Source organism: Eriocheir sinensis, chromosome 50 (assembly GCF_024679095.1).
Source record: "Eriocheir sinensis breed Jianghai 21 chromosome 50, ASM2467909v1, whole genome shotgun sequence".
Lineage (NCBI taxonomy): Eukaryota > Metazoa > Arthropoda > Malacostraca > Decapoda > Varunidae > Eriocheir > Eriocheir sinensis.
Genome location: NC_066558.1, coordinates 2442655 through 2470357, shown reverse-complemented (window position 1 = coordinate 2470357; position 27703 = coordinate 2442655). Strand labels below are relative to the sequence as shown.

Here is a 27703-nt window from a genome sequence, read left to right as displayed (position 1 = left end):
GTAAGGAAGGGTAGGGACAGAATGGGGAAGGATTGGAAGGTAAGGAAGGTTGGGACAGAATGGGTTAGGATTGGAAGGTAAGGGAAGGGTAGGGACAGAATGGGGAAGGATTGGAAGGTAAGGGAAGGTTGGGACAGAATGGGAAGGATTGGAAGGTAAGGAAGGGTAGGGACAGAATGGGGAAGGATTGGAAGGTAAGGGATGGGTAGGGACAGAATGGGGAAGGATTGGAAGGTAAGGAAGGGTAGGGACAGAATGGGAAGGATTGGAAGGTAAGGGAAGGGCAGGGACAGAATGGGAAAGGATTGGAAGGTAAGGGAAGGGTAGGGACAGAATGGGGAAGGATTGGAAGGTAAGGGAAGGCAGGGACAGAATGGGGAAGGATTGGAAGGTAAGGAAGGGTAGGGACAGAATGGGGAAGGATTGGAAGGTAAGGGAAGGTAGGGACAGAATGGGAAGGATTGGAAGGTAAGGGAAGGGTAGGGACAGAATGGGGAGGATTGGAAGGTAAGGAAGGTAGGGACAGAATGGGGAAGGATTGGAAGGTAAGGAAGGGTAGGATAGAATGGGGAAGGATTGGAAGGTAGGGACAGAATGGGGAAGGATTGGAAGGTAAGGGAATGGTATGGATAGAATTGGGAAGGATTGGAAGGTAAGGAAGGTAGGGACAGAATGGGGAAGGATTGGAAGGTAAGGAAGGGTAGGGACAGAATGGGGAAGGATTGGAAGGTAAGGGAAGGGCAGGTACAGAATGGGGAAGGATTGGAAGGGTAGCGACAGAATGGGGAAGGATTGGAAGGTAAGGAAGGGTAGGGACAGAATGGGAAGGATTGGAAGGTAAGGAAGGGTAGGGACAGAATGGGGAAGGATTGGAAGGGTAGGGACAGAATGGGGAAGGATTGGAAGGTAAGGAAGGTAGGGATAGAATGGGAAAGGATTGGAAGGTAAGGGAAGGGCAGGGACAGAATGGGGAAGGATTGGAAGGTAAGGGAAGGGTAGGGACAGAATGGGAAGGATTGAAGGGTAGGGACAGAATGGGGAAGGATTGGAAGGTAAGGAAGGGTAGGGATAGAATGGGGAAGGATTGGAAGGTAAGGAAGGGTAGGGACAGAATGGGAAAGGATTGGAAGGTAAGGGAAGGTAGGGATAGAATGGGGAAGGATTGGAAGGTAAGGGAAGGGTAGGGATAGAATGGGGAAGGATTGGAAGGTAAGGGAAGGGTAGGGACAGAATGGGAAAGGATTGGAAGGTAAGGGAAGGGTAGGGATGGAATGGGGAAGGATTGGAAGGTAAGGGAAGGGCAGGGACAGAATGGGGAAGGATTGGAAGGTAAGGGAAGGGCAGGGACAGAATGGGGAAGGATTGGAAGGTAAGGGAAGGGCAGGGACAGAATGGGGAAGGATTGGAAGGTAAGGGAAGGGAAGTGACAGACTGGGGAAGGATTGGAAGGTAAGGGAAGCGCAGGGACAGAATGGGAAGGATTGGAAGGTAAGGAAGGGTAGGGACAGAATGGGGAAGGATTGGAAGGTAAGGAAGGTTGGGACAGAATGGGAAAGGATTGGAAGGTAAGGGAAGGGTAGGGACAGAATGGGGAAGGATTGGAAGGTAAGGGAAGGGTAGGGACAGAATGGGGAAGGATTGGAAGGTAAGGGAAGGGCAGGGACAGAATGGGGAAGGATTGGAAGGTAAGGGAAGGGTAGGGACAGAATGGGGAAGGATTGGAAGGTAAGGGAAGGGTAGGGACAGAATGGGAAAGGATTGGAAGGTAAGGGTAGGGACAGAATGGGGAAGGATTGGAAGGTAAGGGAAGGGTTGGGACAGAATGGGGAAGGATTGGAAGGTAAGGGAAGGGTTGGGACAGAATGGGGAAGGATTGGAAGGTAAGGGAAGGGTTGGGACAGAATGGGGAAGGATTGGAAGGTAAGGGAAGGGTAGGGACAGAATGGGGAAGGATTGGAAGGTAAGGGATGGGTAGGGACAGAATGGGGAAGGATTGGAAGGTAAGGGAAGGGTAGGGACAGAATGGGGAAGGATTGGAAGGTAAGGGAAGGGCAGGGACAGAATGGGAAAGGATTGGAAGGTAAGGGAAGGGTAGGGACAGAATGGGGAAGGATTGGAAGGTAAGGGAAGGGTAGGGACAGAATGGGGGAGGATTGGAAGGTAAGGGAAGGGTAGGGACAGAATGGGGAAGGATTGGAAGGTAAGGGAAGGGTAGGGATAGAATGGGGAAGGATTGGAAGGGTAGGGACAGACTGGGGAAGGATTTGAAGGTAAGGGAAGGGTATGGACAGAATGGGAAAGGATTGGAAGGTAATTGAAGGGAAGGGACAGAATGGGGAAGGACTGGAAGGTAAGGAAGGGTAGGGACAGAATGGGAAGGATTGAAGGTAAGGGAAGGGTAGGGATAGAATGGGGAAGGATTGGAAGGGTAGGGACAGAATGGGGAAGGATTGGAAGGTAAGGGAAGGGTAGGGACAGAATGGGGAAGGATTGGAAGGTAAGGGAAGGGTAGGGACAGAATGGGGAAGGATTGGAAGGGTAGGGACAGAATGGGGAAGGATTGGAAGGTAAGGGAAGGGTAGGGATAGAATGGGAAAGGATTGGAAGGTAAGGGAAGGGCAGGGACAGAATGGGGAAGGATTGGAAGGTAAGGGAAGGGTAGGGACAGAATGGGGAAGGATTGGAAGGGTAGGGACAGAATGGGGAAGGATTGGAAGGTAAGCGAAGGGTAGGGATAGAATGGGGAAGGATTGGAAGGTAAGGGAAGGGTAGGGACAGAATGGGAAAGGATTGGAAGGTAAGGGAAGGGTAGGGATAGAATGGGGAAGGATTGGAAGGTAAGGGAAGGGTAGGGATAGAATGGGTAAGGATTGGAAGGTAAGGGAAGGGTAGGGACAGAATGGGAAAGGATTGGAAGGTAAGGGAAGGGTAGGGATGGAATGGGGAAGGATTGGAAGGTAAGGGAAGGGCAGGGACAGAATGGGGAAGGATTGGAAGGTAAGGGAAGGGAAGGGACAGAATGGGGAAGGATTGGAAGGTAAGGGAAGTGCAGGGACAGAATGGGAAGGATTGGAAGGTAAGGGAAGGGCAGGGACAGAATGGGAAGGATTGGTAGGTAATGGAAGGGCAGGGACAGAATGGGAAAGGATTGGAAGGTAAGGGAAGGGCAGGGACAGAATGGGGAAGGATTGGAAGGTAAGGGAAGGGTAGGGATAGAATGGGAAAGGATTGGAAGGTAAGGGAAGGGTAGGGATAGAATGGGAAAGGATTGGAAGGTAAGGGAAGGGTAGGGATAGAATGGGGAAGGATTGGAAGGTAAGGGAAGGGACAGAATGGGGAAGGATTGGAAGGTAAGGGAAGGGTTGGGACAGAATGGGGAAGGATTGGAAGGTAAGGGAAGGGTAGGGACAGAATGGGGAAAGATTGGAAGGTAAGGGAAGGGTAGGGACAGAATGGGGAAGGATTGGAAGGTAAGGGAAGGGTAGGGACAGAATGGGGAAGGATTGGAAGGGAAGGGAAGGGTAGGGACAGAATGGGGAAGGATTGGAAGGGAAGGGACAGAATGGGGAAGGATTGGAAGGGTAGGGACAGAATGGGGAAGGATTGGAAGGTAAGGTATAGCAAGGGAAGGATTGGAAGGTAAGGTATAGCAAGGGAAGGGTGCGGTAAGGTAGGAAAAGAATGGAGGAGGAATTGGAAGGGAAGAGAAGGGACAGAATGGGAAAGAATTGGAAGAGAAAGATGGGAGGAGGAGAAATGATAAAAAGGAAAGGGTATAGATCAGTCAGAAATCCAGTTAGTCAATCATACAGTCATCCAATCACTCAACCAGTCAATCACTCAGTCCGTCAATCATTCATCCGGTCATCCATCCAGTCATCCGGTCACCTTCATGTAACAGTCCACCGCCCGGCTGTACTCCCCGGACTCCTCCCACTGCTTAGCCTGCTGTAGGAGTCCCTGGGCGTCCTGCGAGCCTTTGCTGAGGACAGTGCGGTCGTACTCATCCTGCAGCGCCTTCAGCTTGTGGGGCAGATACTCCTTGCAGACCCTCAGCGCCTCCATCCACTGGTCACTGTCCTGGGGGTGAAGGGGGATGTGAGGGTATGGGTTAACTCTTGCATTGGAAAGTTGGACAGGGGAAAAGTTCAGTGCAGGAGGGTGAGACAGTTAGAGAGTAAGAGAGAGAGAGATAGTTAGGAAGTAAGAGAGAGAGAGAGAGAGAGAGATAAATGACCAATAGAGGAAAGAAGGAAATTAGGAAGGAAGGAAGAGAAGAGGAAATAGTAAACAAAAAAGAAAGTACATGAATGAGGAAATAATAAAAATGGTGTCACAAAGAAGGAAAGAAAGAAAAAGAAGGAAGGAAAGAAAAAGAGAAAGAAAGGAAGAAAGAAAAAGAAAGAAAGGAAGGAAACAATGAACAGAGGAAGAAAAAAAATTGGAAAAAGAAAAAAAAAGAAAGAAAAAAAGGGAGGAGGGAGAATCAACAAACACAAACACTAAACAAACACCACAAACAAACAAACATACCATAAACAAACACCAACAGACTTTCATTCCCCTGTTTTTGTTTTGTTTTTATCTTGAGTTGCCTTGACCTTAAAACACACACACACACACACACACACACACACACACACACACATGATAAGAAGGAAAGGGCATAGATTAGTCAGTCATCCAGTCATCCAATCACTCAGCTAGTCAGTCATCCAATCACTCAACCAGTCAATCACTCAGTCAGTCAATCATTCAGTCAGTCAATCTCTTCATAAACCGATTATTATTATTATTATTATTATTATTATTATTATTATTATTATTACACCGTCACTCACCCTATAGAACTTGACCGCCAGCTCCGGCCTCTGCGCCCTAAGGAGGAGAGCCTCGGCACGTGGGTAGTCCCTGTCCGTGAACGCCACCTTGGCCTGACCCACCAGCACGTCACCCACCGAGTCCGGGTCATGGGCCTCCGCTACTCGCTGGGCACTCTCCCAATCCTGCGCATGGACGTACCTGTGGAGAGGAGGAAAGTTTTTGGAAAGTTTCATTTAGCCGGCGCAACATCTGTGGTCATATGCCGGAGAGAGACAGGAGGGGGAAGGAATTACAGGAGAAGGTAACAGACCCCAGGAGACGGGACACGACCCCCGATTAATACCTGGTACCCATTCACTGCTGGGTGGACAGGGGCGTAGGGTATCGGAAAAGCCGCCCAAATTTTTCCACTCCGCCCAGGAATCGAACCCAGGCTCTCTCGGTTGTGAGCAGAGTGTGCTAACCACTGCACCACGAAGCCCCCTATTGTGAAGAGGAGGAGGTGTGGATATACGTCTGTCTATGGGGGAGGGATGTGGAGGTGTGGGTGAATGTAAGGGGGTGTAGGAAAGGTGGTTAAGTAAGGTAAGGTTAAGTAAGGTAAGGTTAAGTAAGGTAAGGTAAGGTAAGGTAAGGTTAGGTAAGGTAAGGTTAAGTAAGGTAAAGTAAGGTAAGGTAAGGTAAGGTTAGGTAGAGTAAGGTAAGGTTAGGTAAGGTAAGGTTAAGTAAGGTAAGGTAAGGTAAGGTAAGGTAAGGTAAGGTAAGGTTAGGTTAAGTAAGGTAAGGTTAAGGTAAGGTTAAGTAAGGTTAGGTTAAGTAAGGTAAGGTAAAGTAAGGTAAGGTAAGGTTAGGTAAGGTTAAGTAAGGTAAGGTTAAGCAACATATATTTTCTTATCTTTCAATCTTGATCTATCTTTATCTATCCATCTATCTATTTATTTTCCCCGTAAGCTCCTTCCCTCACTATAAAAAAAATACACCACTCACATCAACACGGCCTCCTTGGGTTTGTCCGCCTGTATGAACGCAGACTCGGCCTCCTGGTACTTCCCGTCATCCTCCAGAGCCATGGCGTACTTGTAGTGGATCTCAGGCAGCTTCTGTTTGTTGGCCGTGCGCGCCAGCTCAAAGGCGAACTCAAACTGTGGGGTGCGGAGAGAAGGGAAGGCTAGGTTAGGTTAGGTTAGGTAAGGTTAGGTTAGGTAAGGTTAGGTTAGGTTAGTAGGTAAGGTAAGGTAAGGTAAGGTAAGGTAAGGTAAGGTAAGGTTAGGTTAGGTAAGGTAAGGTTAGGTAAGGTTAGGTTAGGTTAGATTAGGTAAGGTTAGGTAAGGTTAGGTTAGGTAAGGTTAGGTTTGGTTAGATTAGGTAAGGTTAGGTTTGGTTAGATTAGGTAAGGTTAGGTAAGGTTAGGTTAGGTAAGGTTAGGTTAGGTAAGGTTAGGTTAGGTAAGGTTAGGTTAGGTAAGGTTAGGGAAGGTAAGGTTAGGTTAGGTTAGGTAAGGTTAGGTTAGGTTAGTAGGTAAAGTTAGGTTAGGTAAGGTTAGGTTAGGGAAGGTAAGGTTAGGTTAGGTTAGGTAAGGTTAGGGAAGGTAAGGTTAGGTTAGGTTAGGTTAGGTTAGGTTAGTAGGTAAGGGTAGGTAAGGTAAGGTAAGGTAAGGTTAGGTTTGGTTAGATTAGGTAAGGTTAGGTTTGGTTAGGTTAGGTAAGGTAAGGTTAGGTTAGGTAAGGTTAGGTAAGGTAAGGTAAGGTTAGGTTAGGTAAAGTAAGGTTAGGTAAAGTTAGGTTAGGTAAGGTAAGGTTAGGTTAGGTAAGGTTAGATTAGGTTAGGTTAGGTAAGGTAAGGTAAGGGAAGGGAGGGGAAAGACCTCTCCCTTCCTCTCTCTCTCTTTCTTTCTTTCTTTCTTTCTTTCTTTCACATATATACACACACACATTCTTCCTTCCTCTCCCTTTCTCTTCCTCTCTCCCTCTCCTCCCTTTCCCTCCCTCTCTCTCCCTCACACACATACAGCCACACAATCTCCCTCTCCTTCCTCCTTTCCTTTCTCTAAATCCACTCTTCCCTCCACAATACCTCCTTCTCCTCCACACCTAACCTCTCTCCCTTTCGCAAACCTCCTCCACGCACTCTCCCCCTCTCTCTCTCTCCCTCCCTTACCTGCATACTCTCACAGGCATAGTCAATACACTGTTCCAGAAGTCCGAATTTCTTGAGGAGTTTAACGGCCGCGTCGCCTCGGAGAGTTCGTGCCCAGAGGAAGGCCACCTGCTTCCCTGCGTTGGCCCCCCCGCGCTGCTTGGCCACCTGGGGGAATGGGGGAATGGGTGAGAGAATGGGGGGAAGGGGGGAAAGGGGGGATGGGTCATGATTGCTATTTTTTATCTAGGTTTTAATTCATATATTTTTACTCTCTGTGTTTATTGTGTTATTTTTTTCTTCTTCTTCAATTCTCCTCCTCCTCCTCTTTTACTTTTAACACCTTATAATTTTTTCTTTTCCTCTTTCTCCTCCTCTTCTTCCTTCACTGCTAACTTATGCAATGCTTCTTCTTCCTCCTCCTCCTCCTCCTCCTCCTCTCCTCACCCTGTACGCCTCCTCCCACATGTCCACGCCTCGGTACATGTTGACGGCAGCCTTCCAGTCGTCCGCGGCAATGTAGTGTTTCTCAGCGTCATGGTAATTCCCTTCCTGCTCCAGCTGAGAGGCCAGGTGGAGGTGTGTGGACTGGACCAGGTCAGAGTGGTATTCCTTGACCAGCCGCATCATCTGGGGGGTTAAGTTAGGTTAGGTTAGGTTTAGGGTATCTTCAAACACATGATCAAAGTAGGGGATAGGTTAGGTTAGGTTAGGTTAGGTTTAGGGTATCTTCAAACACATGATCAAAGTAGGGGATAGGTTAGGTTTAGGGTATCTTCAAACACAAGGTCAGAGTGGTATTCATCTGTAGGGTTAAGTTAGGTTAGGTTAGGTTTAGGGTATCTTCAAACACAAGGTCAGAGTGGTATTCATCTGTAGGGTTAGGTTAGGTTAGGTTAAGTTTAGGGTATCTTCAAACACAAGGTCAGAGTGGTATTCCTTGACCAGCCGCATCATCTGGGGGGTTAAGTTAGGTTAGGTTAGGTTAACTTACCCTACCCAAAACCCTTTCCTTTCCTCCCCTTCCTTTCCTTTCCTTCCTTCTTCTTCCTTCTCTAACCTAACCTAACTTACCCTACCCTAATCCCCTTCCTTTCCTTTCCTTTCCTTTCCTTTCCTTCCCTTCCCTTTCATTCCCTTTCCTTTCCTTCCCTTTCCTTTCCTTCCATTCCGTTCCTTTTCCTTCCCTTCCCATCCCTTCCCTTTCCTTCCCTTCCCATCCATTCCCTTTCCTCTCCTTCCCTTTCATTCCCTTCCATTCTGTTCCCTTTCCTTTCCTTTCCTTCCCTTCCCATCCCTTCCCTTTCCTTCCCTTCCATTCTGTTCCCTTTCCTACCCTTCCTCTTTTCCCTTCTCTAACCTAACCTAACATACCCTACCCTAACCCCCTTCCCTTCCTTCCCTATCCTTCCTAACCCAATGATGACCTCACCTGACCCCACCTGACCCCTTAAACACCCACCTGGTCAAACTGTCGCTGTTTCTTGTACATGGTGATGGCTAGGTCAGGCTCGTGGACGGAGATATACAGCTTCTCCGCCTCCCTAAACTTGCCCTGCTCCTCCAGTACCTGAGCCTGGTTAACATACATGACAGCAACCTTGTCCGCTCCCATGTACTTGCTGGCCAGTTGGTGTGCGCGCTCCCACTCACCTGCGTACATGGGGAGAAGGTGGTTATGTGTGCGTGTGTGTGTATGTGTGTGGGGGCGTGTTTGAGGGGTCTAGGTGTGTGTGTATGTGTGTGTGTGTGGTTATTTATATGCGCGCACACACACACACACACACACACATACACACAATTGGTCGCTATATAATTATGTGTATGCTTTGAAATACGCACATACCATTGGCTTTCTGTTACACACACACACATACATACACACACACACACACTAGCTCTCTCTCTCTGAAATATATATACAAACAAACACACATACAATCACTTTTTTTTCTCTCTCTCTCTCTCTCTCTCTCTCTCTCTCCTCCACTTCCCCATCTCTCCCTCTCCTACCCCCCCTCACACCATCTCTCCCCCCCCCCTCCCCCCCCTTCACACCTGTCCTCACCTGCCTGGTTGTACATGTTGATTGCTTCGTTATGCATCCCGCCCTTCAGGTAGAAATACTCCGCCTTCTGAAGCTCATTGTGGGATGCGAAATGCTGCCCGAGTTTGAGGAGGTGAGGCTGGAGCGCATCCTTGTCATCAATTACCTGTGTGGAAGAGGTGGAGGTGAGGTGGAGGAGGTGGAAGAGGAAGGTAAAGGGGATGAGTGGTGAGGTGGAGTTGAGATAGGGAAGGTAAGGTGAGGAAGGTGGAGGTGGAGGAGGAGAGGTAGGAGAGAGGGGATATGTGGAGAGATGGAGGTAAAGGTGTGGAGAGAAAGAGGTGGAGGGAAGAGTAGATGGAGAGAAGAGGAAGAGAAGGGAAGGTATGGTAGGGAAAGGAGAGGAAGGGAAGGGAAGGGAAGGGAAGGGAAGGAAAGGGAAAGGAAGGGAAGGGAAAGGAAGTGAAGGGAAAGGAAGTGAAGGGAAGGGAAGGGAAAGGAAGGGAAGGGAAAGAAAGGGAAAGGAAGGGAAGGGAAGGGAAAGGAAGAAAAGGATAGGGAAGAGAAGGGAAGGAAAGGGAAGAGAAGGGAAGGGAAGGGAAGGGAAGGAAAAGGAAGGGAAGGAAAGTTAAGTAAAGGAAAGGAAAGGAAGGGAAGAGAAGGAATAGAAAGGGAAGCAAAGAAGAGAGAAGGGAAGGAAAATGCAGGGAAAGGAAGGGAAGGGAAAGAAAGAGAAGAGAAAAACAGTGAAGAAGAAGAAAGAAAAAAAAAAGAAAAACAAAAAAAGGAAGCAACAGAAAAAAACAAAAATCAACAAAAAAATAACCAAAACAGGCAGAAACATCAACAACAACAACACACAAACAACAACAAAACAAACAACCCCCCCACCCCCACCCCACCCCACCCCCTTACCTCAATAATATGCATGGCCTTCTTCCACTGCCGGGCTGTAATCGCAGCTTCCAGGGCCTTGATGGTGCGGCCGGCCTCAATGAAGTGACTGATGGCTGCGTCTGCTTGCTTGTTGGACATCAGCTGGTTGCCCCACTCCTCCTCCAGCTGTACCACCTCTGTATAGGGTGATGGAGGGGTGAGAAGGGGTGTTGGAGGGGTGAGAAGGGGTGTTGGGGGGGTGAGAAGGGGTGTTGGGGGGGTGAGAAGGGGTGTTGGGGGGGTGAGAAGGGGTGTTGGAGGGGTGAGAAGGGGTGTTGGGGGGGGTGAATATTTGGAGTGAAAGGAAGGGTGATGAAAAGTAGGGGTGATTAGGGTGATGGAAGGTCTGTAGGGGTGAAGGATAGGGTGTGGAGGGGTGGAAGGGTGATTATATGGACTGGGAAAAAGGGTGTGAGTGTGAGGGTGATGGGAGAGGTGCAGGGGTGTTTAGGGTGATGGAAGGGGTGAAAGGGTGATGGATAGGGTGTTTAGGGTGATTGAAAACATGTGTCGCTGTGCAAAGACTCTCTCTCTCTCTCTCTCTCTCTCTCTCTCTCTCTCCTTTTCTCTCTTCCTCCTCTCGCCCTACACACACAAAAAAAGGGAGTTAGAAGCAAAACATATGTTAAACTTCAATGTTATTTTTTTTTTCATATATAACTTATACCGTGTGTGAACCAGAACACTAACAGGAAGACCAACAGCGTAACGTACCAGCCGGGAAGATATGTCGCGCCAGTTCCACAGCTCTGGGGTAGGCCTGACCCTTACGGTAGCTTTCCAGGGCTTTCTGCGGCTGTCCGACCTTTTCATACAGGTCGCCGGCCTGCTCGAAAAGGTCAGCCCTCAGGAGAGCCGAGGCGATGCGTGCTATCAGCTCAGGGTCCTCGCGAAGCTCGGTGACGCTGGTGGCTAGTCTGGGGTGCGGAGAGGTGAGGGAATGAAGGAGAAAAGGGAAGGTTAGGGAATGAGAGGAAAGAAAGAGGGAGGGAAGGGGAATGGGAGGGAAATAAAGAGGTTGGGGGAGGTGAGGTTAGGTTAGGTTAGGTTAGGTTTGGGAGAAGAAAGGAAGGCAAGGGAATGAGAATGAGAGGAAAGAAAGAGGGAGGGAAGGGGAATGGGAGGGAAATAAAGAGGTTGGGTGAGGTGAGGTTAGGTTAGGTTAGGTTTGGGAGAAGAAAGGAAGGCAAGGGAATGAGAATGAGGGGAAAGAAAGAGGGAGGGAAGGGGAATGGGAGGGAAATTAAGAGGTTGGGGGAGGTGAGGTTAGGTTAGGTTAGGTTAGGTTTGGGAGAAGAAAGGAAGGCAAGGGAATGAGAATGAGGGGAAAGAAAGAGGAAAGGAAGGGGAATGGGAGGGAAATAAAGAGGTTGGGGGAGGTGAGGTTAGGTTAGGTTAGGTTTGGGAGAAGAAAGGAAGGCAAGGGAATGAGAATGAGGGGAAAGAAAGAGGGAGAGAAGGGGAATGGGAGGGAAATAAAGAGGTTGGGGGAGGTGAGGTTAGGTTAGGTTAGGTTTGGGAGAAGAAAGGAAGGCAAGGGAATGAGAATGAGGGGAAAGAAAGAGGGAGGGAAGGGGAATGGGAGGGAAATAAAGAGGTTGGGGGAGGTGAGGTTAGGTTAGGTTAGGTTTGGGAGAAGAAAGGAAGGCAAGGGAATGAGAATGAGGGGAAAGAAAGAGGGAGGGAAGGGGAATGGGAGGGAAATAAAGAGGTTGGGGGAGGTGAGGTTAGGTTAGGTTAGGTTTGGGAGAAGAAAGGAAGGCAAGGGAATGAGAATGAGAGGAAAGAAAGAGGAGGGCAGGGGTATGGGAGGGAAATAAAGAGGTTGGGGGAGGTGAGGTTAGGTTAGGTTAGGTTTGGGAGAAGAAAGGAAGGCAAGGGAATGAGAATGAGTGGAAAGAAAGAGGGAGGGAAGGGGAATGGGAGGGAAATAAAGAGGTTGGGGGAGGTGAGGTTAGGTTAGGTTAGGTTTGGGAGAAGAAAGGAAGGCAAGGGAATGAGAATGAGGGGAAAGAAAGAGGGAGGGAAGGGAATGGGAGGAAATAAAGAGGTTGGGGGAGGTGAGGTGAGGTTAGGTTAGGTTAGGTTTGGGAGAAGAAAGGAAGGCAAGGGAATGAGAATGAGGGGAAAGAAAGAGGAGGAAGGGGAATGGGAGGGAAATAAAGAGGTTGGGGGAGGTGAGGTGAGGTTAGGTTAGGTTTGGGAGAAGAAAGGAAGGCAAGGAATGAGAATGAGGGAAAGAAAGAGGGAGGGAAGGGAATGGGAGGAAATAAAGAGGTTGGGGAGGTGAGGTTAGGTTAGGTTAGGTTTGGGAGAAGAAAGGAAGGCAAGGAATGAGAATGAGGGAAAGAAAGAGGGAGAAGGGAATGGGAGGAAATAAAGAGGTTGGGGAGGTGAGGTTAGGTTAGGTTAGGTTTGGGAGAAGAAAGGAAGGCAAGGGAATGAGAATGAGAGGAAAGAAAGAGGGAGGGAAGGGGAATGGAGGGAAATAAAGAGGTTGGGGAGGTGAGGTTAGGTTAGGTTAGGTTTGGGAGAAGAAAGGAAGGCAAGGGAATGAGAATGAGGGGAAAGAAAGAGGGAGGAAGGGGAATGGGAGGAAATAAAGAGGTTGGGGAGGTGAGGTTAGGTTAGGTTAGGTTTGGAGAAGAAAGGAAGGCAAGGGAATGAGAATGAGGGGAAAGAAAGAGGGAGGAAGGGGAATGGGAGGAAATTAAGAGGTTGGGGGAGGTGAGGTTAGGTTAGGTTAGGTTTGGGAGAAGAAAGGAAGGCAAGGAATGAGAATGAGGGGAAAGAAAGAGGGAGGAAGGGAATGGAGGGAAATAAAGAGGTTGGGGAGGTGAGGTTAGGTTAGGTTTGGGAGAAGAAAGGAAGGCAAGGAATGAGAATGAGGGGAAAGAAAGAGGAGGAAGGGGAATGGGAGGAAACAAAGAGGTTGGGGAGGTGAGGTTAGAAGGGTTAGGTTTGGGAGAAGAACGGAAGGCAAGGGAAAGCGAATGCGTGGTAAGTAAGCGGACAGGAAGGGGAATGGGAGGGAAGGAGAGGGAAATTAAGAGGTTGGGGGAGGTGAGGTTAGGTTAGGTTAGGTTTGGGAGAAGAAAGGAAGGTAAGGCAATGAGAATGAGGGGAAAGAAAGAGGGAAGGAAGGGGAATGGGAGGGAAATAAAGAGGTTGGGGGAGGTGAGGTTAGGTTAGGTTAGGTTTGGGAGAAGAAAGGAAGGCAAGGGAATGAGAATGAGAGGAAAGAAAGAGGGAGGGAAGGGGAATGGGAGGGAAATAAAGAGGTTGGGGGAGGTGAGGTTAGGTTAGGTTAGGTTTGGGAGAAGAAAGGAAGGCAAGGGAATGAGAATGAGAGGAAAGAAAGAGGGAGGGAAGGGGAATGGGAGGGAAATAAAGAGGTTGGGGGAGGTGAGGTTAGGTTAGGTTAGGTTTAGGAGAAGAAAGGAAGGCAAGGGAATGAGAATGAGGGGAAAGAAAGAGGGAAGGAAGGGGAATGGGAGAGAAGGAGAGGGAGGAGATGATTAGAAGTTAGGTTAGGTTAGGAGAAGAAAAGGAAGGCAAGGGAATGAGAATGAGGGGAAAGAAAGAGGGAAGGAAGGGGAATGAGAGAGAAGGAGAGGGAGGAGATGATTAGAAGTTAGGTTAGGTTAGGTTAGGTTAGGGAGAAGAAAGGAAGGCAAGGGAATGAGAATGAGGGGAAAGAAAGAGGGAAGGAAGGGGAATGGGAGAGAAGGAGAGGGAGGAGATGATTAGAAGTTAGGTTAGGTTAGGTTTGGGAGAAGAAAGGAAGGCAAGGGAATGAGAATGAGGGGAAAGAAAGAGGGAAGGAAGGGGAATGAGAGAGAAGGAGAGGGAGGAGATGATTAGAAGTTAGGTTAGGTTAGGTTAGGAGAAGAAAGGAAGGCAAGGGAATGAGAATGAGACGAAAGAAAGAGGGAAGGAAGGGGAATGCGAGTGAATGAGAGTGAGGAGATGATTATAAGTTAGGTTAGGTTAGGTTAGGTTTGGGTTTGGAGAAGAAAGGAAGGCAAGGGAATGAGAATGAGGGGAAAGAAAGAGGGAAGGAAGGGGAATGGGAGAGAAGGAGAGGGAGGAGATGATTAGAAGTTAGGTTAGGTTAGGTTAGGTTTGGGTTAGGAGAAGAAAGGAAGGTAAGGGAATGAGAATGAGGGGAAAGAAAGAGGGAAGGAAGGGGAATGAGAGAGAAGGAGAGGGAGGAGATGATTAGAAGTTAGGTTAGGTTAGGTTAGGTTAGGTTAGGGAGAAGAAAGGAAGGCAAGGGAATGAGAATGAGGGGAAAGAAAGAGGGAAGGAAGGGGAATGGGAGAAAAGGAGAGGGAGGAGATGATTAGAAGTTAGGTTAGGTTAGGTTAGGTTAGGGAGAAGAAAGGAAGGCAAGGGAATGAGAATGAGAGGAAAGAAAGAGGGAAGGAAGGGGAATGAGAGAGAAGGAGAGGGAGGAGATGATTAGAAGTTAGGTTAGGTTAGGTTAGGTTAGGGAGAAGAAAGGAAGGCAAGGGAATGAGAATGAGGGGAAAGGAAGGGGAATGGGAGAGAAGGAGAGGGAGGAGATGATTAGAAGTTAGGTTAGGTTAGGTTTGGGAGAAGAAAGGAAGGCAAGGGAATGAGAATGAGGGGAAAGAAAGAGGGAAGGAAGGGGAATGGGAGAGAAGGAGAGGGAATTGACGATCAGAAGTTAGGTTAGGTTAGGTTAGGTTAGGTTAGGTTAGGTTAGGTTGGCTTGGGTTGCATACGAGTTTGTTTTGGTTGAATTTATCGGTCAAGTATATAATGATTTTTGGGAACAGACAGAAGGGCAGAAAATAAAAGAAAAAAAGAAAAAAAGAGAGGAAGGAAAGAGAGAGAGGAGGAGAGAATGGGATGATGGAAAAAATAAAAAAATAAAAGAAAGAAAAAAGAAAAGAAAAAAGTAAAAAGAGAGGAAAAAGAGGAAGGAAAAGAGAATGGAATGATGGAAACACACACACACACACACACACACACACACACACACACACACACACACACGCACCTAGACGCCTTGGCCGGCATGCCCGCCTTGAGGTACATGTTGATGGCAGTGAGGTGGTCGCCCTCCGCTTCCTTGAGCTGGCCGGCGCGTTCCTCCTGATGAGTGTCCAGCAGCCATTGGGTGTGGGCGCGACGCAGGGATTCAACATCTGGGTGACCTTTGATCTCGGCTAACTGGACCGCTGGGGGAGGGAAGGTCAAGGGAGGTCAGATGCGGGGGAGTGAGAGTTAGGTAAGGGGACGGAAAGGAAGGAATGGAGGAAACGGATTGAGAGGGAATTAGAGGGAATAGATGAAGAGCGGAGAGGGAAGAAAATGAAAGGAAGGAAGGGAAATGGAAGAGGAGAAAAGGGAAAGGAATGAGAGGAAATAAAGAGGAAAGAGAGAAAAAGTAAGAAAATGATCGGAGATGAAGAGAGAGAATTAGAGGGAATAGATAAAGAGGGGACAGGGAAGAAAATGAAAGGAAGGAAGGGAAATGGAAGAGGAGAAAAGGGAAAGGAATGAGAGGAAATAAAGAGGAAAGAGAGAAAGAGTAAGAAAATGATCGGAGATGAAGAGAGAGAATTAGAGGGAATAGATAAAGAGGGGACAGGGAAGAAAATGAAAGGAAGGAAGGGAAATGGAAGAGGAGAAAAGGGAAAGGAATGAGAGGAAATAAAGAGGAAAGAGAGAAAGAGTAAGAAAATGATCGGAGATGAAGAGAGAGAGAGGGAAGGGGAGGTCATGTGTGGGAGAGAGTATGAAGGAAAAATGTAGAGAAAAAGAAAACGGAAAGAAAATGAGGGAAAAGAGAGTGAGAGTGAGGGAATGCAGGAAAGGAGAAGAAAGGGAAAAGATCACAGAGAGAAAGAGATGAGAGGAAAAAAAAAGAGTAGAGAGAAAGAGAGAAGGAACGTAGAGGAAACAGAGAGAGAGAGAGAGAGAGGTAAAAAAAAAGAAAGAGAAAAAGAGGAAAAAGAGAGGAAGGAAAGAGAGAAAGGAGGAGAGAATGGAATGATGGAAAAAATAAAAAATAAAAGAAATAAAAATAAATAAAATAAAATAAAAAATAAATAAAAATAATAATAATAATAAAATGAGAGACCTCTAAACATCATCAGGAAAAGAACGCCAAAGGAAAACACGGACAGAGAGAGAGAGAGAGAGAGCGAGAGAGAGCGAGAAAGAGAGAAGCAAGCTCAAAAAAAAAAAAAAAAAAAAAAAAAAAAACAGAGAGAGAAGGAACGTAGGAAAATAACCGAACTATAAACGCCACAACCACCCCGTCACACACCTTCGTCCCACTTATGCAGCTCCTGGTACATCTCCATGGCCTCATCCAGCTGGTTGTTGTCCAAGTAGATGCTCTCGGCTGTCTTAAACTGCTTGTCTAGAATGGCGAGGCGGGCCAGCACCTCGTAGTGATCCATGCCCTCCTCCCCTGTGAAGATGTGGGGGGGGGGGGGTGTTAGTGAAGAAAAGGGAGGGGGTTGTGTTTGTGTGCGTGTGTGTGTGTTAGTGAAGAAAAGGGAGGGGGTTGTGTGTGCATGAGTGTGTGTGTGTGTGTTAGTGAAGAAAAGGGAGGGGGTTGTGTGTGCATGTGTGTGTGTGTGTGTTAGTGAAGAAAAGGGAGGGGGTTGTGTGTGCATGTGTGTGTGTGTGTGTGTTAGTGAAGAAAAGGGAGGGGGTTGTGTGTGCATGTGTGTGTGTGTGTGTGTGTTAGGGAATGTTAGGGAAGGTTGTGTTTGTGTATGTGAGGTTGTTTTGTGTGAGGATATACAAGAGGAATTTCTGTCCAAACATTGTGTATCTTAATGGTTTACCTCTCTTTAAACTACTGTGTTCTACCCTACCATAAACTTAACCTAATTCAATGATCTAACCTAACTAACTTGCAACCTGACCTCACTGTACCCCACCTTAAATTCAACCTAATGTATCAACCTAACCTAACTTACCTGACCTCACCTGACCTAATCTAACCTCACTGTACCATATCTTACCATGCCTTTCTGTACCCTATCTTAACCTAGCTGCACCCTATCCTAACCTAGCCTTACCCTGCCTCAACCTAGCCCTACCCTACCTTAACCCACCCTTACCATACCCTCCCTTCACCCACTACCTTAACGTACTACCCAGCACTACCCTATCTCATCTTATCCTCCCCTTCCCCTCCTTACCCTACCCCAATCTTCACCCCCTCTTACCCGTTGAGTCCTGGACCATCTGGCGTATGTGGTTGATGCCCTGGAGGTAGCGCACTTTAGACACCTCGCCCAGCGCCGCGAAACACCTCTCGGCGATGTACAAGTGCCGGCCCTCCAGTGTCAAGCGGGCTAAGGTGTGCCACATAGTCTCAGCCTCGGCAGTCATGGGCAGCGTCTGGGGGGAGGGGAAGAGGTGATGGGGGTGTATGGGGGAAGGGTTAGCATTTTTGGGTGACAGAAAAGGAGGAATGACAGAAGTGGAGAGTGTTTTGAAAGGGGAAGAAAGAAAGGGGAGGGAATAAGGGAAGGGAAAGAAATAGAAAGAAAAGAAAGGAGAAAGGAATAGGGCTGGGGGGTGTATGGGTTAGTGTGAGTGTGGGAGAGAAGGGGTTGAGTGGGAGAGGAGGAGGATAGATAAGGAAATGGGTTGCAGAAATGGTTGTGAGATGATTTAAAGAGGAAGAAAGGGAGGAAGGGAAGGGGAAGAGGAGTTCTGGGTAGATGTGATTAAATAATTTAGGGTAAGCTGAAGAGAAAGGAAAGAGAGAAGAAATAAGAGGAGAAATGAAAAGAAAAGAAATTCAAGCGTTTGGAGAAAGAAACAAGAGGAAACAAGTGGAAAAAAAAAATTACACTTGAATAAAAAGATGAAAATACAGAAATAAACAAAGGAAAAAAAAAAAAACATAAACGGAAGATTTTACACGAACGGAGAAAAAGAAAACAACGCAATCGGAAGAAATCAAACAAAAACAAACAAATAAAGAAAGAAAACATGAAAACAAATAAAGAAAAATGATCTTAAGACAAATACACTTCTCCTCCTCCTCCTCCTCCTCCTGACCTCCAGATAGTTCATAGCCCGCAGGTAGTCCCCATCATCTATAGCTGTCCCGAACTCGATCAGGCCCTCGTCCAGCGCGTAAGACAGCTCCTGCACCCCATCCTGCACAATGACCTGAAGAAGAGAATGATATGAAGGAAAGGAAGACACACACAGTCAAACTATCACTAAGCTCATAACACTACCCATGGAAATACTACTAACACAATCTGTACCAAAGCCTTGTCAAACTATCTCTAAGCTCATAATACTACCCATGGAAATACTACTAACACAATCTGCACCAAAGCCTTGTCAAACTATCTCTAAGCTCATAACACTACCCATGGAAATACTACTAACACAATCTGTACCAAAGCCTTGTCAAACTATCTCTAAGCTCATAACACTACCCATGGAAATACTGCTAACACAACCTGCACCAAAGCCTTGTCAAACTATCTCTAAGCTCATAACACTACCCATGGAAATACTACTAACACAACCTGTACCAAAGCCTTGTCAAACTATCTCTAAGCTCATAACACTACCCATGGAAATACTACTAACACAATCTGTACCAAAGCCTTGTCAAACTATCTCTAAGCTCATAACACTACCCATGGAAATACTACTAACACAATCTGTACCAAAGCCTTGTCAAACTATCACTAAGCTCATAACACTACCCATGGAAATACTACTAACACAATCTCTATCAAAGCCTTGTTGAATGTGAGTATGTAAGCCTCAAAAGTTTAAGAATATATGGACTTTAGTTACCAAATCAGTAAAAAAAAGAAAAATTAATAAATGATAAGGAGATAAATCGAAGGATATCTCCATCAATGAAAAAATATAAACAAGGATAAACAAGGATAAACAAAAATAATAATATACGTCTGACCATAACAAAGAACGCAAAAAAAAAAATAATAATAATAACAAAGAAATCCGTAAATACCTCTGTTCTGCCGTCCGCTCGCTCCACATCCGTCACCTCCCCCTTGACGTGGAATGTGGTCACCCTCTCTGGTGTGTCGATGTTGTACCAGACACAGAGTTGCTCCCGGCTCTGTGCCACCACCACGTCACTGCCCGGCACCCACTGTGGAACGAGAAAAGAACGATAGAGGAAGAGAAAGAAAAGAAGAGGAAGTTGATGAAAATAGTGATAAAGAATTGTACAGAGGAAAGAGAGAAAAGAAATGGAGAGGAGAGGAAGTTGATGAAAATAATGATGAAGAATTGTACATAAGAAAGAGAGAGAGAGAGAGAGAAAAAAAGGAAAACTATGCAGATAAATAGTCAAATACTTACACACTTCAGGAACTTAAGAGATAAATAGATAGATAGATAGGTAGATAGATAAATAGATACATAACTAACACAGACTTATATAAATCACTTAGGAGAAAGAAATAGAAAGTTAGCAGAATAGAGAGAGAGGGGGAGGAGTAGAGACAGACAAAGATTGAAATACATGAGATAGATAGACTGAGAATAGAAGAACAGAACCAAATATACCATAGAAAAACACATAACACACACACACACACACACACACCTGGACAAACGTAGAGTAGTTGAGAATAGTTGACTTGTTAAGGGTCGAGACATTTACAAGCATAAGCCGCAGTCGCTTGTCCCGGAAGAGCAGCTGCGTACCAGTCTCGTTCAGCTCAACCCAGTCAATGCGAGAGTCATGTGTGACCTGACCTAGCGTGAGCCCGTAGGTGAGGTCAACTGTGGGGGGAGGAAAAGGGGTATTAGGTTGGGTCACTAGAGCAGGGGAGAGGGGGGCTAAATAGGGGGTCAGGTTATGTTAGGTCAACTGTGGGGGGAGGAAAAGGGGTATTAGGTTGGGTCACTAGAGCAGGGGAGAGGGGGGCTAAATAGGGGGTCAGGTTATGTTAGGTCAACTGTGGGGGTGGAGGGGGAGGGAGGGGGTGATCAGGTCAGGTTAGGGTTATATATATATCTATTTGTATTAATTTATATTTTACTGTATTTATGATATCTATTTTTGATTAACTGTGCTGTGTTCTTATCCTTTCTTTATCATCTATTTCAACCTCTTTTTCATTCATTAAACAGCCAGTCAATTCCTCCGTTTCGATCTCTCTCATCTGTTCATCTCCTTGTCCTCATTCAAGGATACTCAACTTTTCTCCTTTGTTAGCCATTCCAAGCTCTTCTTCATCTACTCAAACCCACGATCAACTCCTTTTCTTCCTCCATAATCCATTCAGACAGTCAACTCCATTCCTCAACTTCTTTTTCTCCTTCAAACAATCAACTCCGCCTTTTCCTCCTCGGTCATCCATTTCCCTCTCTCACCCGCTGGTCCTCACCCAAACAGATGGTCTTGAGGTCCAGGAGGTAGGCCATCTTCTTGTTGTCCTCAATCCCCCGTTGCCGACGCTCGTTAAGACGGACGCTGATCAGGTGAGGGTTCATAAACTCCGTCCTGGCCAGGGGAGAGACAGTATTTCTATCTTGATAACTTAATTACCCTTTTTCCCTCATTAAACTTTTTTCAGCTTTCATTTCAACTCAATTTGTCTGTCTGGGTTTTTTCTGTTTGTCTGAGGTTTATTTTCTCTCTTATTCAACCTTTTCAATCTATCTGTCGCACTCCTACACTACCTAATGTAATCCTTTGCTAAGTCACACACATAGAGGAATAGAACGAAATATAGAATAGAAAAACAAAGACGAAACAAACTCACACACACACGCACACACGCACACACCACACACGCACCTCACAGATCCCAGTATGTCATTGTTGCCATACTCCACCAGCGAGAGTTCCCCGGCGTTGAAGATGAGGCAAACATTCTCGTTGTCAAAGTAGAATTTCTCCGAGCCCGGCTCCACGCCCCAGTGCACCTCGCTAAGCAGGTTGCGGTGCAGGTCCCCAAGCAGTAGCGTCTCGTTGGTGCGCGCCACGAGGTAACGGTCCTTGCCTGGGGGGGGTGGTGGTGGTAACGGTGGAGGAATTAGGGTGATAGAAAGGAAGGGAGGAGATGGAAAGGTAAAGAATTGGTATCCACATATCCACATAAAAAAAAAACAGGAGTGGAAGAAAAAATTAAAAAAACAGAACCAGAAAGTTAAAAAAAGCAAAAAACATATACACAAACACATCCACTCATCCACCTCCACTTATCCACTCACCCATAATCCGAACATCGTGGATCTCAAAGCCATACTGTGACCTCAAGATGACCCCACGGCTGCCGAAGGGACCTGACCCAGCGAGGGGCTTGACCAGCACTTGCGAGGGGCCAACATAGGTCATCTCCCACTTGTTCTTCCACACGGAGCGCCTGCGGGGGTTAGGGAGATGGAGTGAGGTGGAGGAGGAGGAGGAGGAGGAGAGGGTGGTTTGAAAAGAGGAAAGAGTTAGAGAGGAAGAGGATGTTTTGGAGAGGAAAGAAGAGGGAGAGAAAGAGGAAGAATGGAGAGATGGAGGAGAGAGTGGATAGGAGAGAGAGGAAGGGAGAGAGAGAGAGAAAAAGGGAGGGTAGTGGAGTGAGATGGAGGAGAAGAGAGAGAGCGAGAAAATGAGAGGAGAGAGAGAGAGATAGCAGAGAGAAGTGGAGGAAAGAGAAGAGAGAGAGAGAAGGATTGAAGAGGCAGAGAGAAAGAAAAAAAGGGAGATAGAAAGAAAGAAAGAAAGAATGCAGATTAAAACACACACACACACACACACACACACACACACACACACACACACACACACACACACACACACACAAGCCTTCCCATACAATCCCTATCCCTCCCTTCTCTCTCCCCATCTCTTCCCCTCCTCCTCCTCCTCCTCTTCCACCCCCACACCCACCTCAGCACAGAATCAAACAGCTCCACAGCCCCACACAGCGTTCCACAGACAAGCCGCGAGCCATCCCTCTTCCACGCCAGAGCTGTGATCGTGTAGAAGCCATCAAACTCCCTCGTCCCCTTCTCGTCCCACATACCTCTCGTCGTGTTGTAGTCGAAGATACGCAGCCTGTGGGAAGGGGTGATGGAGGTGATGGGGTGAGGGGAGGTGTGGAGGGAGTATAAGGGAAGGGGGAGGAAGGATAGGGGTGAAGAAGGGGGTATTGAAGAAAGGAATGGTGTAAGTTTGCGTGATAAAGAGAGGAGATAGGAGAGAGAGGAAGGAAAGGAAGGAAGGGAGAGGAAGAAAGGACGAGAGAGAAGGGTGAATAAGGAGAGGAAAGGAGAGAGAGAAAGGAAGGAAAGGAAATGGAAGGAAAAGAAAGGAAGGGAGAAAAAGAGATGAGATGAGAGAGAGGAAGGAAAGGAGGGAAGGAAAAGGAAGAAAGGAGAGAGAGAGAGTGAATAGGGAGAGGAAGGAAAGGAAGGAAAAGGAAGGAAGGAAGAGAGAGAAGGGTGAATAGGGAGAGGAAAGGAGAGAGGAAGGAAGGAAGAGGATGAAAGGGAGAGGAAGGAAAAGAAAGGGGACAGTAGATAGGGAAAGGAAGGAAAAGGAAGGGAGGAAGAGGATGAAAGGGAAAGGAGGGAAAGGAAAGGAAAAGAAGGGGGACAGTGAATAGGGAAAGGAAGAAAAAGAAAAGGAAAGGAAAAAGAAAGGAAACAGAAACTTATACATATTATCTCTCATCCACAATCCACCAATGTTACCAGCTCATCCACCAACCACTAACATTACTACACCCACGATCTCACCCGCCACTACAACCACACCAACCCACCTGTTATAGCTTCCAATGACCAGAGCCTGACCGCTGGGGCTTGTGACAACGGCCGAGAACTCCCTCTCTGTGGCGTCTCTGCTGTAGTCGAACTGTTGCGTGATCTTTCCCATCTTGCTGTAAACCACCACCCGCTTGTCACACCCCGCCACCACCACGCTGCTGCTCGTCCAGGCAAGGGCGTAGGGCGGGCAGGAGTGGGAGATGATCTTGCCCTAGGGAGGATGAGGGAGTTTTTCATGCCAGGGGAAGGAAGGAAGGAAGGAGTTTTTATGCCAGGGGAAAGGAAGGAAGGAAGGAGTTTTAATGTCAGGGGAAGGAAGGAAGGAAAGAGTTTTAATGCCAGGGGAAGGAAGGAAGGAGTTTTAATGCCAGAGGAAGGAAGGAAGGAAGGAAGGAGTTTTAATGCCAGAGGAAGGAAGGAAGGAAGGAGTTTTAATGCCAGGGGAAGGAAGGAAGGAAGGAGTTTTAATGCCAGAGGAAGGAAGGAAGGAAGGAGTTTTAAAGCCAGGGAAAGGAAGGAAGGAAGGAGTTTTAATGCCAGAGGAAGGAAGGAAGGAGTTAGTTTTAATGCCAGAGGAAGGAAGGAAAGAGTTTTAATGCCAGGGGAAGGAAGGAAGGAGTTTTAATGCCAGAGGAAGGAAGGAAGGAGTTTTAATGCCAGAGGAAGGAAGGAAGGAAGGAAGTCACATACAAAACCAGAAGAAAAGAAAAATAAATAAATAACAGGTTAAAACAACAAATAAAGTATCGGAAAACATAAAAAAAAAGATAAAAAGTGGGAGGAAACAGAAAGAAAACAGAGTAAAAGAAAAAAAACAATGAAAAAACAATACACATATAAAAGAAAATACAAAAAAAATAATAAATAGGCTTCTCAAAAAAATTCTTCTAGTGCTCCTGAAGGCCTAAAACTACCCACACACTGTCCTGAAGACCACCTATCAACCCGGACTCTAAATTCTCTCTACAAGACGATCAAAGATAAGCTCCAGGGGGCAGCATGAGCCAAGCAAGATGGCACCACTATAAACACTTGCCCATACCAATAATAGTCTGAGTGTTTACTTGTTTGTTTGTCGCTTCCGAACATCCTTACCTGGGGTTCTTGGTAGGGGTCGTCAGCCACGTAGAACCGGACCACTGAGCCGTCCGCATGACCCGAGAGGAAGGCTGTCCCTCGAAGGCTGTAAAGGAGAAGAGTTAAGTGGTCATGGGAGAGGAGAGGAAGGAAGGAAAGGAAGGAAGGAAGAGAATGAAAGGGAGAGGAAGGAAAAGAAAAGGAAGGAAGGAAAAGAATGAAAGGGAGAGGAAGGAAAGGAAAGGAATAGAAGGGGGACAGTGGATAGGGAAAGGAAGGAAGGAAGAGGATGAAAGGGAAAGGAGATAAGGGAAGAGAAGGAAAGAATCTAGGTAAAGAAGGGAAGAGAAGAAGGGAGGAGGAGAATGGGAGGGGAAGAGAAGGGACAAAATACAGAAGGAAAGAGGAGGAAAAATGTGAGAGAAGGGAAGAGAAGGAGAGAATGTAGGTAAAGAAGGGAAGAGAAGAAGGGAGGAGGAGAATGGGAGGGGAAGAGAAGGGGAAAAATAAGGAAGGAAAGAGGAGGAAAAATGTGTAAGGAAGGGAAGAGAAGTAAGAGGAGAAGGAGGAAAAAGGTGGAAAGAAAAGAGAAGAGAGAATGTAAATAAATGAGAGAAAAATAAAACAATAAACACAAAAAAAAAAAAAAAAACGCACTCACTTTGACGCAATAGACACCACATAGGAGTCGGTCTGGTACAGGGTCTGGGACTTGTTGGACTTGATGTTGGCAGCCCGCACCTTCCCCTCCAGCAGACCAAACACAATGGGCCCCTCCACCGGCCAGGCCAAACATGTGACCTGCGATGACTGGACGAACTTGTTGCATATCACCTTCTTCTCCCCCCTGACGACGAAGGGAAGGAAGATGAGGAAGGGAAGATGAGGAGTGGGTATGAAGATGAGTATGGGTGTGGATAAAATATGAGTATGTAACACCTTCTTCTTCTTCTAGGTGATGAAGGGAAGATGAAGAGAGGAAGGTGAAGGGGAAGGGTGAGGATGAAAATGAGTGAAAAATGAGTTGAAGGGAAGATGAGGAAAGGGACAATGAAGGATGAGTATGAGTGAGTATGAGGGCATGAGGATAAGTATGAGTGGAGTGAATATGAGAATGAGTATATTTTCTTTTTTATATTTTTCACTTTTATTCATCTCCTCCTCCTCCTCCTCCTCTTCCTCTTACCAGTCCTCCCCAATCTTGTAGACATAGATGATGTTGTCTGTCTGTCCGATGGCTAGCTTGGTGCTGTCGGGCGAGAAGGCGATGGCTTTTACCAGGTAACTCTTCTTGCCGTACTGGAAGGAGAGAAAGAGAGAGAGGTGAAGAGAATGAAGCAGAAAAGAGATAAAGAAGAAGAAAGATAATGAGGAGGAGAGTGAAGGAAAAAAAGATAAAGAAGAGGAATAATACAAAATAAAAGTAAGTTATTAAGAGGAGAAAGGCGTTAATTAAAAGGAAGAGTTTGTGATGAAATGGGAAATAAGTAGCAGACAAAACTCATAGAAAAATCAAACATGACAAAAAAAAAACAAAAAAAAATTACACAGGTTTGGACACACACACACACCTTGGCGTCTGCTGGCTTGGTGGAGAATTTATCCCTGCGTTCCCCCTGCTCGTCAAACAGCAGCACCACACGCTCCGCTGTGGCCACCGCCAGCTTGATGTTGTTGGGTGACCAGGCCATCGCCGTGATCTTGGCCGCCCCGTCCTGGCAGGGAGAGACACAAGCGTCTATTTTGTTCTTCTATAACATGTAGTTTTCCCCTTCTTGGCATCCCTCTATACTCCTTAACCTTGGTCTGCTGTCATCAGTTACTCCACTAAATATCTGTGACTTAACCCGTCTCACCATGGTGTACAGAACACTTTTCCTGGCATGTTTTGTTATGTAATTAATTGCTATCAATGTATTTTGCAATTTACTGTAAATAATTAAATTTCTCAAATCCTATAAAGCCTAACATCATCTCCTACTTGGGGGGGCTTTACTCTCCTCAAATTCCTCTGATCTCAATATAGCCACACTGAGCATCATGTTATGACTTGGGGGCTTTGCTATTGAACTTTCCCTTTAACCACTTCCATGGGGTACGATTGTGAAGACCAAAAGCACAAGAAGACATCAAAATAAATAGTGTTGCCCTCCACAGCGGGGTGCACGCCGCTCCCCCTCCCCCGCCTGACGCTCTACAGGCGGTAAATTTGTAGCACTTCACCAGTCTCGCATTTCCGAACGAAACTAGTTTTTTTCGGTAGTTTTCGGCCTGTTTTGAATGAATATGCGTGTCATTTCTATCGCAAATCACGTGTTTTTTTACCCCCCTTCCAACCAAGAGACTAATGATTTGTGATAAAAAATTTAGAGCACATTCATTCAAAACAGACCGAAATCTACCAGAAAAAACTAGTTTCGTCCACACAGGTGCATTTAAACTAAACATAACCCTAACATAACCTAACCTAACCTAACCTAACCTAAAACTAACCTAACCTAACACTAACCTAACCTAACACTAACCTAACCTAACCTAACCTAACCTAAAACTAACCTAACCTAACACTAACCTAACCTAAAACTAACCTAACCTAACGTCCTGGCCTTGACCGCCCTCCCTCCCTCCCTCCGTTATAAATGATTTCCGAGGGGTGTTTATGGGGATGAATTTACTCAGAATGCGGAGCTCTTTCTAATGGTCAGGGTAAGAAAAGCCATCTCTAGACTGGTGTACTCCTACAATAATACCCTACAGGCTACCTCAGGATAGGTTGAGGCTGCCGACTCACATAACGAAGCTGGTATTATTGGGTCTAATGATATACTCTTGATAAAATAGCCTAGGAACTCCAAAAGCTTGTAAACTATCGTTGACATATGACAGAAATCAAACTGCCATCAATGTCTTGGAAGGTAAACACTTAGGAATGTCGGGTGTTATTTATCCCTTATTTTCTCTTCATCAACGCCTCACAGCGCCTTAATTACACCTGCTATGCTTACCTGGGGCGGCAGAATATTTTTTATGTGCTTGATGTTCATGGCCGCGGCTCACAGCAGCTACGGGAGGGGAAAATACGAGCAGGAGACACACGTGACCATTTCTGGGCTTTGGAATGACAGGAGTGTGGGCGTCGCCTTGGCAGCGGCTGTGTTTGTGTTTGTGTCTTTGTAACGGGTTCACTATACAACAACATCATTATTGTAGCTTATATTATCTTATTCTGTCTTTCTCTTTCACTCTTTCTTCCACTTCTTCTCTTTGTCATTTTAGCTTATCTTCTGTCTTTCTCTTTCGCTCTCTCTTCCTCTCCTTCTCTTTGTCATTTTAGCTCATCTTCTGTCTTTCTCTTTCACTCTCTCTTCCTCTCCTTCTCTTTGTCATTTTAGCTCATCTTCTGTCTTTCTCTCTCACTCTCTCTTCCTCTCCTTCTCTTTGTCATTTTAGCTCATCTTCTGTCTTTCTCTTTCACTCTCTCTTCCTCTCCTTCTCTGTCATCTCAGCTCATCTTCTTTCTCTTTCATTCTCTTTTCCTTTCCTCCTCTTTGTCTCTCTTTCTGATTTTTTTATTGTATTTTTTCTTCTGGGTGAGTGTACGAATTAATTAGCTTCTTTCTCGTGTGTTTCGTGACTCGCAGAGGCCGCGTACGTGAATCAAGATCTATAGAAAGGTATTTAAATCTTGGAGTGAATGACGTAGAAAATAAAAATTGTATCACACTGGTGGCAGGGGTGGGATACTCTCCTGTGTTCTGTTGTCTCCCCTGTGTAGTGGACCCAACTGACCTTAGATTAGGAACAGTGTGACAAACGGATTACTTCATTTTACCTTTCCCATGTTTCCCCAGGTACTCATTAATCAACCAGCCCCAAAGGGAGGATGGACAGCTGTGTGGACTGCGC

At 46.4% G+C, this 27703-nt stretch overlaps 1 protein-coding gene across 1 annotated transcript in view; it reads right to left on the bottom strand.

The window, feature by feature from the left end:
- The window catches only part of LOC126982214 (intraflagellar transport protein 172 homolog), a 35460-nt gene extending 8522 nt beyond the window's left edge, over positions 1 to 26938 (bottom strand). Inside the window, exons 1-25 of the mRNA XM_050834114.1 lie at positions 26803 to 26938; positions 25369 to 25512; positions 24984 to 25096; positions 24459 to 24644; positions 23816 to 23903; positions 22717 to 22931; positions 21840 to 22007; positions 21170 to 21321; positions 20754 to 20958; positions 20341 to 20456; positions 19554 to 19732; positions 18951 to 19094; positions 18008 to 18121; positions 17164 to 17338; positions 16248 to 16394; positions 14973 to 15153; positions 10658 to 10860; positions 9923 to 10080; positions 9029 to 9173; positions 8423 to 8613; positions 7408 to 7590; positions 6982 to 7128; positions 5812 to 5966; positions 4842 to 5022; positions 3889 to 4080 (exon numbers count right to left, since the gene is read on the bottom strand). Coding sequence (XP_050690071.1) covers positions 3889 to 4080; positions 4842 to 5022; positions 5812 to 5966; positions 6982 to 7128; positions 7408 to 7590; positions 8423 to 8613; positions 9029 to 9173; positions 9923 to 10080; positions 10658 to 10860; positions 14973 to 15153; positions 16248 to 16394; positions 17164 to 17338; positions 18008 to 18121; positions 18951 to 19094; positions 19554 to 19732; positions 20341 to 20456; positions 20754 to 20958; positions 21170 to 21321; positions 21840 to 22007; positions 22717 to 22931; positions 23816 to 23903; positions 24459 to 24644; positions 24984 to 25096; positions 25369 to 25512; positions 26803 to 26841 — 3921 coding nt within the window. The 5' untranslated portion in view covers positions 26842 to 26938. The remainder of the gene's footprint in view (positions 1 to 3888; positions 4081 to 4841; positions 5023 to 5811; positions 5967 to 6981; positions 7129 to 7407; positions 7591 to 8422; positions 8614 to 9028; positions 9174 to 9922; positions 10081 to 10657; positions 10861 to 14972; positions 15154 to 16247; positions 16395 to 17163; positions 17339 to 18007; positions 18122 to 18950; positions 19095 to 19553; positions 19733 to 20340; positions 20457 to 20753; positions 20959 to 21169; positions 21322 to 21839; positions 22008 to 22716; positions 22932 to 23815; positions 23904 to 24458; positions 24645 to 24983; positions 25097 to 25368; positions 25513 to 26802) is intronic.
- Positions 26939 to 27703: the final 765 nt, after the last annotated feature.